The sequence below is a fragment of the Ceratocystis lukuohia genome (assembly GCF_044167205.1).
Source record: "Ceratocystis lukuohia strain C4212 chromosome Unknown Supercontig2_pilon, whole genome shotgun sequence".
NCBI classification, from domain to species: domain Eukaryota; kingdom Fungi; phylum Ascomycota; class Sordariomycetes; order Microascales; family Ceratocystidaceae; genus Ceratocystis; species Ceratocystis lukuohia.
Genome location: NW_027263521.1, coordinates 559575 through 574187, shown reverse-complemented (window position 1 = coordinate 574187; position 14613 = coordinate 559575). Strand labels below are relative to the sequence as shown.

Below are 14613 nucleotides of genomic sequence, written 5' to 3'. Positions count from 1 at the left end.
GGATCTCCGTCTGTGGTTTATGGTCTGTGCGTGTTCACGCGAAGGGCACTCGAAGGGAAGCCTGACATCACTTTGACACATTTCATATTCGGCGGGTTTGTAGCTCGTTTCATTTGCGTGATTGCGTTTCCTTATTTCATCTCTCTGCTTATTTGCTCCTGCTGCCCTTCTTTTTCAAGTCTACGTCACTGTTGTGTGCTGATCACTTGCCTGCTCAAGCTCGCTGTGATTTCTCTGCTTTGTCACTCCAGTGTCGCTCCTTCACAACCTCGCAAACAACCGCGCAAACAGCGCCTGCTTGGGGCTTTTTGACCAGTACACGGCCTCATCCAGCCATGAACTTGCAAGCAAACCACAGCTCTGCCGGCGAGGCTTCAAACCCGGCTGCATCAGGTTGCAAACCCAGTCCTGACGCCGTGTCCGCCTCTGGCTTTGGGTCCGGCGCGGCCCCTGAGTCTTGTTCTAGCTCATCGGCGCCAGCCCAGCCTTCTTCTCCGCCCAACACGAGCACGGGTGAGAGCTCAAGGAATAAAGATAGCAAGACCTCCGATTCTACAAGCAATACTAGCACCGCTGCTGCCTCAAGTACTGCCACTAAAAAGGCAGCAACTCGCCGCCGTACCAAGACTGGCTGCATGAGTGAGTTTCTGACCTCTTCTGTTCGATTTTGCCCCCCTGGTCTTTTTCTTCATCTGCTTCTTTCCCGAATGACGATCGGTTTCCCGGATTTGCCGGACTTGACCGGGCTCCGCTTTTCTTTTTTGCTTAGCGGCAGGCTAGCTATGGCTAGCTCAGTAATTACCGACCGGCCTCTTTCTTTCACGGGAGTTGCCGTGGATAAAAATGGATCACCATCCGTCCATCATCGCCCCTACCTCCTTTTGCTCCCTTCTAGTCTCATGTTCCCCGCTCAGCCGATCCAGTCCGTCCCTTGGGTCTCCCCTCCTTGCCATTTTTCCCGCTCCATTTCCAGCTTTGTACTCTGTTGACTAACTTGCCTTCCTTTCCCTTGCCAGCATGTCGGCAGCGCAGGATCAAATGTGACGAAAACCGTCCCAGTTGCAACAACTGTAACAAGTCCCGTAAATTATGTCACGGCTATGGCCCGCGGGTCTTCTTCAAAGCCCCTATCACCGATGGCCTTCCCATAATGTTTAGCCACAGCAACTTCATGGCAGGCCCGGGCCATCATCACGGACATCCTCGCTCTAACCACCACTACCAGCCCACATCGCCGCTGGCTGTGCTAGCTCCTAGGCTTGACCCCAGCCAGCATGCCTACATGCAGTACCAGGTCCCGCTCATGGACTTATCGCTTGACCCTCGAGCCCAGGCCATGGCTCAAGCCCACGACCCGTCATACTTCCACCATCTCCACCAACAGCAGCAGCAACAGCAGCAACAACAACAACAACAACAACAACAGCATGGGCACCATCTTCATATGCAGCAGGGCCTGCACCAGAGTCTTCACCACCAGGCACAGCACCAGAACCACGTGATGCCAAACCAGCAATCGCAGCAACATCCCTTGCCACAGTTTCCGCATGTGTTGGGTCGTGGAATGGCCAGTGACCCCACTGCTGTTAATGTTGATTCTAGCTCGCACGGCGTGGACATGTTGAATATGTCGCCTGATGTTGCTATGCAGTTCCATTTTGACCCGCAGGGCACAGCTGCCAGCCTGATGGATCTTGATGTGTCAATGTCCGATGAATTCACTTCTGAACTCCTAGAACACCGGTTTACCTCCTCCATGCCTCCTCCTCCCCTACCACAGCAACAGCAGCAGCAACAGTCTCGGCCACAGCCAATACCTGCGGCTCTTTCTCTCTCTGACACCGGTTCCGTCTCCGAACACCTTGTCTCATCAGACAACATCACTGGACCCACTGTGGCTACTTCAGAAATGTCAGCTGGGGTTGTTGGCCAAGACTCGTCCCCCCCGCTCTCTGCCCGTGCACTTGAGAAGCTGCCAGCTCCAGACGATGACTTCTTCTATATGGGCACGCCTAATGATGACGGCAACCTGTCTGACGAGGAACAGGATCCCCAGCATAAGGCCGATGAGGCTTTGGTGGCACAACACACAGCAAGCCCCTGGAGAAATAACATCGCTTACCAGATGACACACAGTCGTGGCGGCTTCAATACGCCGGCTCTAGCTACCGATCTACGCTCCTTTTCCTTCTATGCCAATGACCACAACGTGCTGGATAGCTACACACCGTCACCACATAGCTCCCCTTTAAACGACCCCAATACTGCAGCTGTGTTCTGGCACTTTGTTAATGTCACTGGCGTCACTATGTCGTTGTATGAACGACATCCATTTGACCACTCGCGCTTTGCTGCAGAGGCCGAGGCTATCACCGAGGCTCGGCAAGCCCCGCCTGGCCAGAACATCTGGTCACGTAAGTTGCTACCTACCTCATCTCGACACTAACAGCCATTTCAACTTTGCTAACTCTGCGCGCACAGACACGTTTCCCATTATTTCTTTCAGCCATCCTGCTCTTCTCCAGGCCATCCTAGCCCTAGCCAGCCTTCAAATCGCTAACCTCCGGCGTATCCCACCCACAGCCGCCCTCCGGCATTACCACCTTTCCCTACGACGTATTGCCCGGAACGTTAAGTCGACTAACCGCCGTGGCACTCCCGCCACACTGGCTGCCACGCTTGTGCTCGCCTATTTCGAGGTCTGGCAGTCGGACCACAACAAATGGTGCAACCACCTGTTTGGCGCATCGATTCTCTTTAGCGAGTTGAAGCTTCCTGAACTGACGCGGCGTATCATACCTGTCAAGCGTCGGCGCTGGCTTGAGTCTGCCAATAAGCAGGCCGCCGAACAGGAGGCTCGCCGCGAGGCCCAGGATCCATTCAACCCTTTTCTAACGATAGAAAATGAGGTTGAAGAGGCCGAGGCGGATCTAGATGACCTAGACTGCGAGTTTCTAGGCTATATGACAGGAACACACATTGACCAAGATGATTTTGGCCAAGGCCCAATTAACTTGAAGCAAAAACTAAACGAACCCACACAGCGTGACATTGAGGACTACGAACATGAACGCGATTTGTTCTTTTGGTTTCTAAAGATGAACATTTACCAGAGCATGCTGGGTGGAACGAAGCTATTGTAAGTTGTAACAGCCGACACTAGCTACGGCGGAAGAAAAAAAAATGATTTTTGCTTGCTAACTGCGTTGGGTGTATTATAGTATGGGCACTGAAGTCTTCAGGCAATGTCCTCCTAGATCGCCAATGGGAAACTTCAAGGCTATGTGAGTTACGCTGTCCAGCATCGCCAAGCACCGCCTTTTTTTTTTAAACTTCACCTAACCGCTCGCTCCTGCAGATATGGCACCTTTGACCACTTGTTGCTCTTGATCGCCCGTGTTCGGATCTTTGCCAACAAGGACTTACCACGCAAAACCAAGGCCGCAAAAATGAGCAAAGGTGGCCCTTCCCCACCCATGTTCAACGGCATGATGCCGCGAGACATGAAAGTCCAAGCCCCCATGGGCTTCAGCCCACAGACAGCCGAGTCTCCACCTCAGAGTACCAACGAAGAGGAAGTGGATTTCGACGAACAAACAGAGGCAGCAATCAAGGAATGGAACGCGATTGTGCATGCGTTTGCACTCTTTGAAGGCCGGCTAGGACCGGACTTTGCACCATTAGCGTCAGAGTTTACAGACCGACGAGACTCACCGTTTGGCCCCACGCTCCAATACCGAACGTACAGCGTGGCAGGCATCTGGATGAATTACTATATGGGCCTTATCCACCTACACCGTTCCCACCCGTCCATGCCTCCAGCTAGTATGATGGCTGCAGGTAGAGCGGCTGGGCAGACGGCAGGATATGCCCGCGATCTGGGCCGCATTGCAGCAGGCCTTTCGGATGATACGTCGCGGGTCACTGAGATCAGCACGTTAATGGGTGCAGCGTTCATTGAAAGCTGTTTTTGTTTGTTTGTTGCCGGAGTGCAGGTAAGTTCTGACTCTCCATTTACCTTATTTCTATGCCCCGCCTCTCCCTTTCTTTATTCATCATCGTCGATTTTTAACTCTTTTTCTTTGCATTCTATAGTATCAAGACCAAGACCAACGAGCCTGGCTTGTTACACGCATGTATGACACAGCTCGCCTGACCGGCTGGGGCTCAGCCCGCCAGATCGCTGAGGGCTGCGAGGCAGCCTGGGCTAAGGCAGCACATATGAATCATGGCCCGCGTTTCCGCAAGCCTGACCTCAGCATGCAGGGTGTCCCGCTGGCAGCAGGCGGCTCTGGAGCCGATGTGTGGAACAACCCGCGACGGCTGGACCGGCGGTTTGAGGAGCTCGATTCTGATAAGCTCGTTCTGGTGCAGTCTGAGAGAGCTCATTTTGCTCTGGGTCTTTTAGAAGTGGAGGAAGATATGTCGCGCCTACAGTTGAAGGATACAATGCAATGAAAGGGGAGAAGGGAAGGGGAGAATACGGGGAATGATGGATTGGCGGATAATGGGGCTGTATTCGTTTGAGGATTATCTTCTTTTGTGGTTTGGGTTTTTAAGTGTTTGAGTTAGGAAAGGATCTATGAATCCGAGATCTATGCGTGGGAGTGTTTTGATGTACGTAGCATTGGTGTGAATAGCAAACAATATACACCAAAACTCAACAGTCATACAACAGTGTAATAGTCTAGGGTTAGGGTGTGAATAAATAATCGGAAGAGCGTTTGCATGTTGAGGAGCTGATATTGGCCATGGGTGGTAGGCCGAGCTGAGTTGGGCCAGACTTGGCTTGTTCTTGAGACACTTGAAAAGCAGAAGCAAGGAAATGATGGATAGTGACAAAGAACAACATGCATACAAGACATAAAAGAGAATATCTCACCAACTCCCCCACCTGTCGCCCATCCAGCTAGGGAAGAGCCCAACCACACACCCACTAGCGGCCCTCTCCTTCTAATTTTTAGTTGGTGGGTAGCCTATCAACCACAGCCTTCATTTCTTCGTCCGTGTATATCCGGAAGCCTTTGTCGCGCGTCACGCTGGACAGTTGGACGTTCTTGGAGTCAAGCTTTTCTTCCATGACCTGCTTGAGGGTCTTGAGGACAAGAGTTTCAGCATCTTCAAGAGACAGGGACTAGGAGATAAGGGAACAGTAGTTAGAATCATTTGGTAGAAGTACAGGGAAAAGGAGAGAGATAGACTGGGAAAACTCACGCGATGGTACTCGTTCTGCAGCTCAGCCTGGGCACCCTCGGATCCAGAGCCAATGGCCTTGGCATCGTAGCGGTAAAAAGTGCCGCTAGGCTCAGCATGGAAGAGCTGCGGGCCATCTTCGTCGTAGCCGGCAATGAGCAGAGCGACACCAAAGGGCCGAGACATGATGGTCTCCTCGCCGTCAGCGCCCTCACCAAAGCGCAGGGCTAGATCACAGATGGCCTGGGTGCATGACTCGACGCGCAGGGGCTCGTTGTAGTTGAAAGAGTGACTCTGGCACTCAACGCGGGCATGCTCAACCATAGATCGGGCGTCAGCCTGGAGGCCTGACATGGCACAGCCAATGTGGCGGTCGATCTCGACAATCTTCTCGACCGACGATGTTTCTAGCAATGTGCTGGTCACGCGCTTCTCGACACCCAGAATCACGCCCTCATTGGTGGCTACGCCGATGGCAGTCGAGCCAAGCTTGATAGCTTCAAGAGAGTATTCGACCTGGAATAGACGGCCTTCGGGGGAGAAGGTGCTATGGAATGAAAGAAGTTGAAGGTTAGCGAGGGCAGGAAGACTCGTCGGGTGCATGGGTGGGCGGGCAGAGCAACATACTTGATACCACGGTCTAAGCAGATATGAGGCAAAGATTGTTAGCTAAAGAGCGGCGACGATGGCGGTGACGAGGGCGATGACGATGTGGGAGCCGGGGGGGGGGGCTGCGGCACCACAGGTCAATAGTATAGAGTGGGAAGAGGGAAGTGAAGAGAAAGCGTACCGTATTCTGATCTGGACATAAACATGATGGGCGATTGTGCGAGTGAGGTAGCTCTACGAAGAGAAAGAGAAGTCTGTGAAAAAAAAGAAGCAATAGAGGCGAAGCAAGAGGGTGTCTGGTCAATTGGTTTGTATCGTCAAGCTTCCAAGCTTCAAGGCTCTTTGGGGATTGTTCAACTTTGGCTTCGGTAACAAAATCCAGGCAACAGATTGGCGTACGCCAGCAAAGAGAGTCACTATAAGATAGCGTCTTACAGGGGGTCTTACAGTGGCTTTCTAGTGAGTGGAAGCTCAAAGCTGGGTTGGCCTTGCTTAGAAGCTTGGCCTTAGTCGCCTTGCCAAAGGTGGGGCTGTCCCATCATATGGGGAGAAAGAAACAAAAAGGGCCAAACAAAGAAGAGCCACATCCAGTTGACGCCACAGATAGAGCGCCACAGTAACATCCCACCTTGACAACGAGCTTAAACAAAACAAAAAGACGTAAAAGTTCAGGACTTCGGGTTTCAAGCTTGCTTGCTCCACGCAAAGCTAGCGCTGGGCATTTTCTTCTATAGTCTTTTCTGCCCTATCGACACCGCAAATCCTCTGAAATGGCTGGATCACGCGCCACCAGCCGAATAAATACCACTGTCGACCCATCTGATCGTCCTAACTCGCGATACCAAAGCTCAACATCGCAAGCCTATCGCGGTGCAGGCACTAGTACCGGGGACCGGGGCCACGAGCATCATGCCGGTGACCGGGGCGCGAATAGCCGGTCGCCCAGCACGCAGTTCTTCCATGGTCACGGCGGCCATGGGTCTACTGCCAGTTCTATGGCCTCTTCAACAGCACATGCACACAAGCGCTCGGCCTCGGCAAACCCGTCTCGCCCACATGCCGGTCGGTCTACGGAAGACATGAGGGTCGAGGAGCGCGAACGACGCACTGAAACGCGCACCTCATATCAAGTTGAGACACTCATGTCACGTACACGCACGCGCAGCCCCGATCGCAGAGATCGTCGAGCTACGGCGCAGAAACGGCCTGAGCCCAAGCAAAAAGACAGACCGGCACCAGAGACACCACAGGGTATGTTTCGGCAATAATGAAATTTCGCAGAATCTTGCTCTAACAAACCTCTCTTCCATCCCCCTTTCTCTAGTGCTCTGGAATCCCGAAGCCTCCATCGTCAAACACACCACTGCACCGCTAGCCTCTCGCATTTCCATGCCGCCCTCTGCCTCGCACTACCCACAACCACCCAAGCCACTAGCCGATCTATCTCTCGAAGCACAGGAGGCTGTTATCATCGAAGACCTGCTCTTTGCCTTTATGGGCTACGAAGGCCAATATATCCGCTTTGCCAAAGTCTATGACCCGAGCGAAGAACGAGACCGTTTGACAGGTCCTGAGTACCGTATTGCTCCAGGACTAGACCCCAGCCTCCACGACCTCACAGCTTCAATGCTCCGCATGGCTACGCACTATTCGGCTCTCCAATGCTTTGTCGACGCCCAGAGCAGAGACGAGTTTGGCCTCGTCAATCATGCGCTGTGTGCCTCGGTGCGCAAGATTCTACACGAGTACCTTGTCATGATTGCCCAGCTCGAGACCCAGTTCCTCACCAATGAAAACTTTACCATCCACGTATTAAACGTGCACATCAAACCCATGAGCCACACGCTCTTTCAGATCTACACCCTTGGCCTCGAGCTGCTCACCAAGAACGCTCTTCTAGACGAGGACAGCGAGGAAGAAATTGATAGCGGAGACGACTTTGAAAACATCCTTGAGACTCTGCGAGAGGGTGCTGGCCTCGGCCCTGGCAACATCACCGGCAAAAAGGAGTGTAAAGGAGGCGTTGTACTTGGGCTCATTACCCAACGTCTTGAGACAATGTCAGGCGACCCGGCCGCCAAGAAACTGCTTACGGCGCTACTCCAGGATGCCAGTCGGCCTTATATGGTCATGCTTAATGAATGGTTACATCACGGCAGCATTCACGACCCACACTCAGAGTTTATGATCAAGGCCAAGAGCATCCGCCACGACCGCCTTGAGCAGGACTATATTGATGAGTACTGGGATAGCCGATACACAGTTCAGCAACAGATTGTGCCGCCACAGCTGGAGGCTGTCAAGGAAAAGGTGCTACTTTCAGGCAAATATCTCAATGTCGTGCGCGAGTGTGGCGGCATGGATGTTAGCACGTCTATGGCTGATGTGCCCACCACCTTTGATGATGCCAAGTTCCTCGAGAACATCAATGCCGCCTACGCCCATGCAAACGAGTCATTGATGCAGCTTTTATTGACTACCCATGCCCTACCTGCCCGTCTTCGCTCTATAAAGCATTATTTCTTCCTCGATCCGTCCGACTACTTTACCTACTTTCTCGAATTGGGTGCTTCTGAGCTACGCAAGCCTATTAAGATTGTTAATACTGGCAAACTCCAGTCACTACTAGACCTAGTACTACGCCAGCCTGGCAGTGTGGTATCGTTAGACCCATTCAAGGAGGATGTCAAGGTCGAAATGAATGAGGTTCCATGGACGCGCACGTTGCAGCATGTTGTTGGTATCACAGGAGTCGACAAAGACGAGGTCCTACCACCTGTATCGTCCCAGCCACTTGAGACCGACCGCAATGCCACTGGTATCACATCACTGCAGCTGGACTATGCCGTGCCGTTTCCTGTATCACTCGTCATATCTCGCCGCACTATCTGGCGCTACCAGACTCTCTTCCGTTACCTACTGTCGTTACAGCACCTCGAGGCCCAGCTATCCACTAGCTGGCAGCTACAGTCGCGCGGACTGCCCTGGACTAACCGATCATCCAACCGCCGCCTTGAGGTCTGGAAGGCCCGTGCCTGGACTCTGCGTTCGCGCATGCTAGTCTTTGTGCAGCAGCTGCGCTACTTTTGCACTACCGAAATCATAGAGCCCAATTGGCAAAAGTTCATGGCTCGTCTGGATCGTAGCGACGCCAGCAGCACTATGCGCACGGTAGATGAAGTGATTGGGGATCATATTGACTTTCTCGATTCTTGCCTGAAAGAGTGTATGCTAACTAACGGTAAACTTCTAAGGGTAAGTCTTTTTTTCTTAGGGAGGGGGGACTTCTACTATCCTTTCCCGTTTTTGTGACATACCCTGCATGCCCTTCTAACACTCCTCGCCTACTTAGATCCATTCCAAGCTTATGCAGACCTGCACATTCTTTGCTTCCCCTTCAACCCTTACCTGGATAACCCGCGAAATCGAGAAATCTGACCCCGACCTACTCCCTGGAGCCGCCCGCCCACCATCTATTTCCGCCCGCCAATGGAGTGCGTACCAGGCGACTAAAGCCTCACGACCAGCTGAACTCGCCCAGCCCTCATCCTCTTCTTCTTCAACCGCCGCCAGCAATCAGTATGCCTCCATTGACGCCCGAGTCGACAACCTTTTCGACCTTCTGTCCAAATGGGAGCTCAACTTCAGCAAACATTTACAGATCCTACTTGACGCTCTCAATCACTATGCTGCCCGCGAGACAGTTGTCTTGCTCAGTCTCTGTGCCCGCCTAAGCATCGCTAACAATGGCACGGCGTTTAGTGGCTTGCGCCATGACGATGAGGCGGCCGGCACGTAGGGGACCTAGGGGGAAGAATGAGACAAGATATTATGAGCTCACATACACACATATACACACATACGCATAGCACAAAGAACATGAATACGCACATACAGAGAGATACCAGAAATAAAACATACATTTCGGCGCAGGAAGGGGCGTCTAGATTCACTAAAATAAAACATGAAAAAGAGAATGAGCTTTGTCGTGATGTTTGGGCTATCGCGCCAGTTGAGAAGAAAATTCATTTCAATTCTTATTAACCCTAATCCTGATAAAATAAACATCGTCACACGTCAACATTTCATTCCTCATTACCGGAATAAGCTCCGGATGTCGCGCAGTTTCTGTAGTGCGGCTTCGCCACGGTCCATCGCCTTGTCACGCCCGTCCATGCTGAGACTAGCCAGTTTCATCTTCTTGTCCTGCAATTCAAGCATCTTCTCCTCAAATGAATCACGCATAATGTAGCGCACTGTACGAACCGGCCGTGTCTGGCCGAGCCGATGTACACGGTCAATTGCCTGAGCCTCGGCGGCTGGGTTATACTGCGGCTCCATAACATATACGCTGTTTCCAGCTGTAAGGTTAAGGCCCAGGCCACCAGCCATGATGCTGACGAGGATGACATCGACGCTGGCATCTTCACGGAAGGCCTCCATAGCAGCTGCGCGGGCTGTACGTGACATCGTGCCATCAAGGCGCACGTACTTGAGACCAGCATTGTCAAGGGCTAATTGAATGAGGTCCAGATGGGTCGTCCAGCCCGAGAAGACAACTGACTTGAACGGCGCCTCGCCAACTGCGAGAGCGGTGGCACTATCAGCCTTAGACTTAAGCAAGTCTTCAAGAAGAGCCCGTACTTTGGTGCTTGGCCCCCGGTACGCTTGAATGCGTTCGGCGCGCTTTTCCGAAGCGGTCTGCGCTAGGCCTATGGAATTGGCGCTAGCGCTAGGATTGGAGTTCGTGCCAGCACCAGTGCTAGCAGTGGCCTTGGAGCCATCATGCTCTAGGCTCAGTGCGCTCTTGCGTAGACTCACTAGTGATGGTGCCACGACAGAACTACACACATGGCATGGGCCGCGTGTGGCACCGTTGAGTTGTGCATCAGCAGCCTGGCGGAAGCTACGGATGCAGGCGCGACAGATGAGATGGAAACATGGGTTCATGTAACCAAGAAGATCGCCCTCGGCCTCGTCAGCTGCATTTTCATCAACCCCAAGCTTCTTGGTGCATGTGACACAACTGTCATTATTAGTTTCTTGCATGAGCTCAAACATCTCGTGTGCTTTACGCTCTGTAATCTCAGTGACCATTGCATCTTGGTCATCGCTGTCAAGATCAATAGCCATATCGGCTGTCATACCTTGCATCACGCGCAAGTCTTCTTCATTAAGCAGGTCGCGGCCATGGGCGCAGATCAAGCGCAGACGCAGAATAGACCGTAGAATGTGGATGTATGTATGTCCACTGAGGGCCTTTTCTCCGCCCGCTGACAGGGCCTGGACACGGTCTTGCGCATTCTTGGCAAAAAGCTCATATAAAAGGCGCTCTTCGTCAGTGAAGTCGAGCTTGACAATCTGGTCAGTTCGCTTGGGAAGGTTGATTTTATCCTTGAAGCGCCGCAGGGTGACCGTGTCAACAAGTACCCGCAGCTTAGGCACGATGTTGGGATCACACAGTTTAAACGGATCGACGATGAAGCGGTTGAACCGGCCACGATCATCAAACGGCCTTAAACGTATAAATTGAAGCAGAGCGGCAAAGTCATCCAGCCGGTTCTGCACCGGCGTTCCCGTGACCGCCCAGCGGCGGTTAGCTTGCAAACGGCAAATGGCCTTGAACTGGAGCGTTGTCTGCTCGCGAATCATATGAGCCTCGTCTAACACGATGCGGAACCATCCAAGCTCTTCCAAAGGATAGATGCCCTGCTTGCCCTTGCTGCGGGCGCTAAGCTCACTGGATATAGAGCCGTATGTAGTGAGAACCAAGTCATAGTCAGCTAATTTTTCAATCTCCTTGATGCGGTTTGAGCCATGGTAGATGTAGTAGGTTAGGCCATTAGGTTTAATGTGTGTCTTGATTTGTTCCTCCCAGTTGGTAATCGTGCTTAGTGGACACACAAGCAAAGTGGCCCGAGTGTTGCGCACCAGAGTTGTGAGACCTAGAGCAGCGGCCTGTGGTGCCCAGGTCTTGATGTTATTAGCCTTGGAAACCGGCTGTTGTGGCTGAACTGGCGACAGGATGTGCCAGGTCTGCGACTCTGGTAGCGAGCCCGAAATCAACGAAAGGATACTCAACGTTTTACCTAGACCCATCATATCGGCTAAAATCCCTCCCCTGGTGACTGGCGGCTTCCGACACAAGTCACCAGTCAACACGTTGCGAAAACACTGTTGCCCCTTGCGGTCCTTGCTCAGAGGCCACAATGGTGCGTCTGTATTCAGGTCGTCTTGCTCCCGGATTTGCATGAAGTGTAAGCCCTGTTTTTGGTGTTTAAGCAGTGGCGTCACAACAATATCAGATGGCTCGGCTTCGGGAAGATTGTTACTTTTCAAGGTGTCAAAAATACCCTGGACCTCAGTCCTAACTTCTTCGACGGAGCGCGTTCCTATTGACTGGTAGGCTGGCTGCGTTGTAAGACTATACGAACGTATCGGTGGTCTGACCTGTGGCTTTGGAACGGCCTTGTGCGGATTCATGACTTTGATTCCTGGGAGCACGAACTGAGGTGGTCGCAAGACAATATGCTTGCTTTGCAGGTATTGGCCAATGTAGTTGAGGCAATGGGTAGGGCCATATATGTTGAGCTGCAATTGATTGTTCCTCTCCAAGGGCTGGCCAGCAACTTCATTAGGGGCCTTTTGGCGAGAGTTGATTCGGCAGTCGGCGCGGATGTTCAGCTTGGAGTCAAGAAGAGGCGCCAAGGCCTTGGCTGTGTTGGAGTCTAGCCGGCCTACTATTTGACGTGTGTGATCGTAGGCTTGAATAAGTGAAGTTCCATCACCGGAAATCTTTTTGAGCATGATCTTGACAGCAGGGAACCAGTTCGGACCAAAAAGGCACTGGGCGCCTGGCTTTGGAGACGGCACAACAGTGCAGTGAAGGATGCCTTCAATACACCCAAAGCAAACTTCCTCGTCGCGGGGGTTGTAGACCTGGACATCATCGTCGTCATCTGATTTGCATAAGTTAGTCACGCTGCAGCAGAAGCGGTCGCTAGTAGTTCATGGCTTACGAGAGGTCAAATCAACGGTGGTTGGTGTAGAAAGGTCGGTGGTAGATGATGGTGGTTGGCGAGCTGCTGTAGAATCTAGACTAGCGAGAGAATTGGCGAAAATTCTAGACTGACCACTACTTGCAGGACGCGCGATACTAACGCCAGAGTCAACACGACGCTTTTTTTGCGGTGGATCCACTTCCAAGTCATCGGTAGAGCTGCGCTGCACCTCCTCCATGATTGAGCTCATTCTTGTAAATGATGGCTCTGATCTCACTGTGTGAAATGAACTAGCATTAGGCTCGGGCGAGAAAAAATGATGGGAATTGGCTATGGTCGGTGGAGGAGGCGTAGATTCAGTAGGAGAGTTGGAGTCGTCGTCGTGTATTTGGAAGACTTGCCCGGATTTGATAGGCGGGAGACTAGTTGGTATAAAACCGGCTTCTTTGAGGTGTGCGTGAGCATGTGACGAGGATGTCGTTCTAGAAGGGGGTGGCTGCTGGGATTGATGTTGGTGGTGAGAGTGCGCTTGCGCTAGAGTCTGATTTTGTAATGAATGGGCTGCAACATAAGTGTTTGAAGTATCAAAAGTGCTACTGCTACTACTATCAAAGGAGTGCACCTGATCGGTTGGAACTATATTGGGCTGAGCCATGGCTGGCGAAGCTAGGGTGTGTAAAGAGGATAAAGGCATAGACCCTGAGCCAAGGGCTGTGTGTGTAGGAAGAGACGGCTGTTGTCTATGGACAAAGTCAATGTTGAAGCCGCCGGCCATAGCTACTGGCAGCTGTGGCTGAGCCTGTGACTGGATAGGAAGCAGCGATGTGGACGGCAAGCCTGAGAAAGCAGGTTCTACAGAGGATTCAACTGAAGAGTGTGGTGACTGCAGCGTTTGTTGGGGCGGCGGCGGCGGTTGGCCAAACTGGACGGACTGAGGTATTGGCTTAGGGAGCATGTTCTGGACCATGGCCATATGAGGTGTATGAGACATGGTAGACATACGGTTCAAAACACCGTCGTCATGATAGCTTCCAGGATTTAGTTCCATATCCATAGCAAGAGAAGCTGTGGTAGGTGAGAGATTGTGGACTAGAGACAAAGGAGCACAAAGAACCAGGGAAAGAAAACAGGCGCTATATCACGTGCGTATCGGAGTGTTTTGGTTTATGAAAGGCCACAAGTTGAAGTAGTAACGGCGTCGCAATGCCTCAAATGTCTTGGACTTCTGTAGCATCACCACGAGCGAGCGTCTTTATTTAGCAGAAGCAAGGACAAAAATGGAAGAAGTAACGGCAAGCTAGAGAGAATGCGATGTTGTAGAGATTGGACTGGTAGTAGGTTGGCTAGTTGTATGTGTGTGTGTTTGTATTCGTGTATATATGTGGCGAGTGCTAAAAGAGTCGGATGAAAAAGGCAGCGTTCTGATAAGGCGACGACAATGATGTCGTTAAATACCAAGTCGAGTCCCAGTTCCGATCAGAGCTGAGGTGAGCGCTAGAGAGGAGAAGCTCGGGCGAGCGCGAGAAGATTGAGCCAGATGTTTGCTCTCACATTACAGGAAAAAAATAGACAAAGCCAAAGGAGGGGCAAGTAAATGGATGCCAGCCACAGCCAGTAACGAAAACAGGAGCAAAATTGGCCGGTTCGTGTGTGTCTTGGACCGTGTATAGCGCGGGTTGGTTTGATTCTTTAACGTCAGGACAGTTAGACAACCAAGTAAAGAGGAGATAGGCTTTTTATTCTTTGGCTTTGGCCTACCTTGGTTTAAATAACGATGCGGCTCTGGGCTCTTATAGGCAGACTGTTATTG

At 52.0% G+C, this 14613-nt stretch overlaps 4 protein-coding genes across 4 annotated transcripts; 2 read left to right on the top strand and 2 right to left on the bottom strand.

Annotated features, from left to right (window-relative positions):
- Positions 1-335: 335 nt before the first annotated feature.
- Positions 336-4458, top strand: HOO65_020146 (CCAAT-binding factor subunit C; the record flags this gene model as incomplete). Its single annotated transcript, XM_071006298.1, has 6 exons — positions 336-639; positions 1179-2414; positions 2482-3139; positions 3243-3284; positions 3359-3995; positions 4096-4458. 6 exons carry the CDS (start codon positions 336-338, stop codon positions 4456-4458), a joined length of 3240 nt encoding a protein of 1079 aa, XP_070860784.1.
- A 502-nt stretch (positions 4459-4960) lies between these two features.
- On the bottom strand, positions 4961-5796 carry HOO65_020145 (Proteasome subunit alpha type-5; the record flags this gene model as incomplete). Its single annotated transcript, XM_071007002.1, has 2 exons — positions 4961-5134; positions 5215-5796. The coding sequence occupies 2 exons, from the start codon at positions 5794-5796 to the stop codon at positions 4961-4963; spliced, it is 756 nt and encodes a 251-aa protein (XP_070860783.1).
- A 776-nt stretch (positions 5797-6572) lies between these two features.
- Positions 6573-9601, top strand: HOO65_020144 (Gamma-tubulin complex component 2; the record flags this gene model as incomplete). The annotated part of the gene is made up of 3 exons (XM_071006401.1): positions 6573-7053; positions 7145-9057; positions 9155-9601. The coding sequence occupies 3 exons, from the start codon at positions 6573-6575 to the stop codon at positions 9599-9601; spliced, it is 2841 nt and encodes a 946-aa protein (XP_070860782.1).
- Positions 9602-9897: 296 nt separating this feature from the next.
- HOO65_020143 (SNF2 family domain-containing protein) lies at positions 9898-13857 on the bottom strand (the record flags this gene model as incomplete). The annotated part of the gene is made up of 2 exons (XM_071006311.1): positions 9898-12761; positions 12822-13857. The coding sequence occupies 2 exons, from the start codon at positions 13855-13857 to the stop codon at positions 9898-9900; spliced, it is 3900 nt and encodes a 1299-aa protein (XP_070860781.1).
- Positions 13858-14613: the final 756 nt, after the last annotated feature.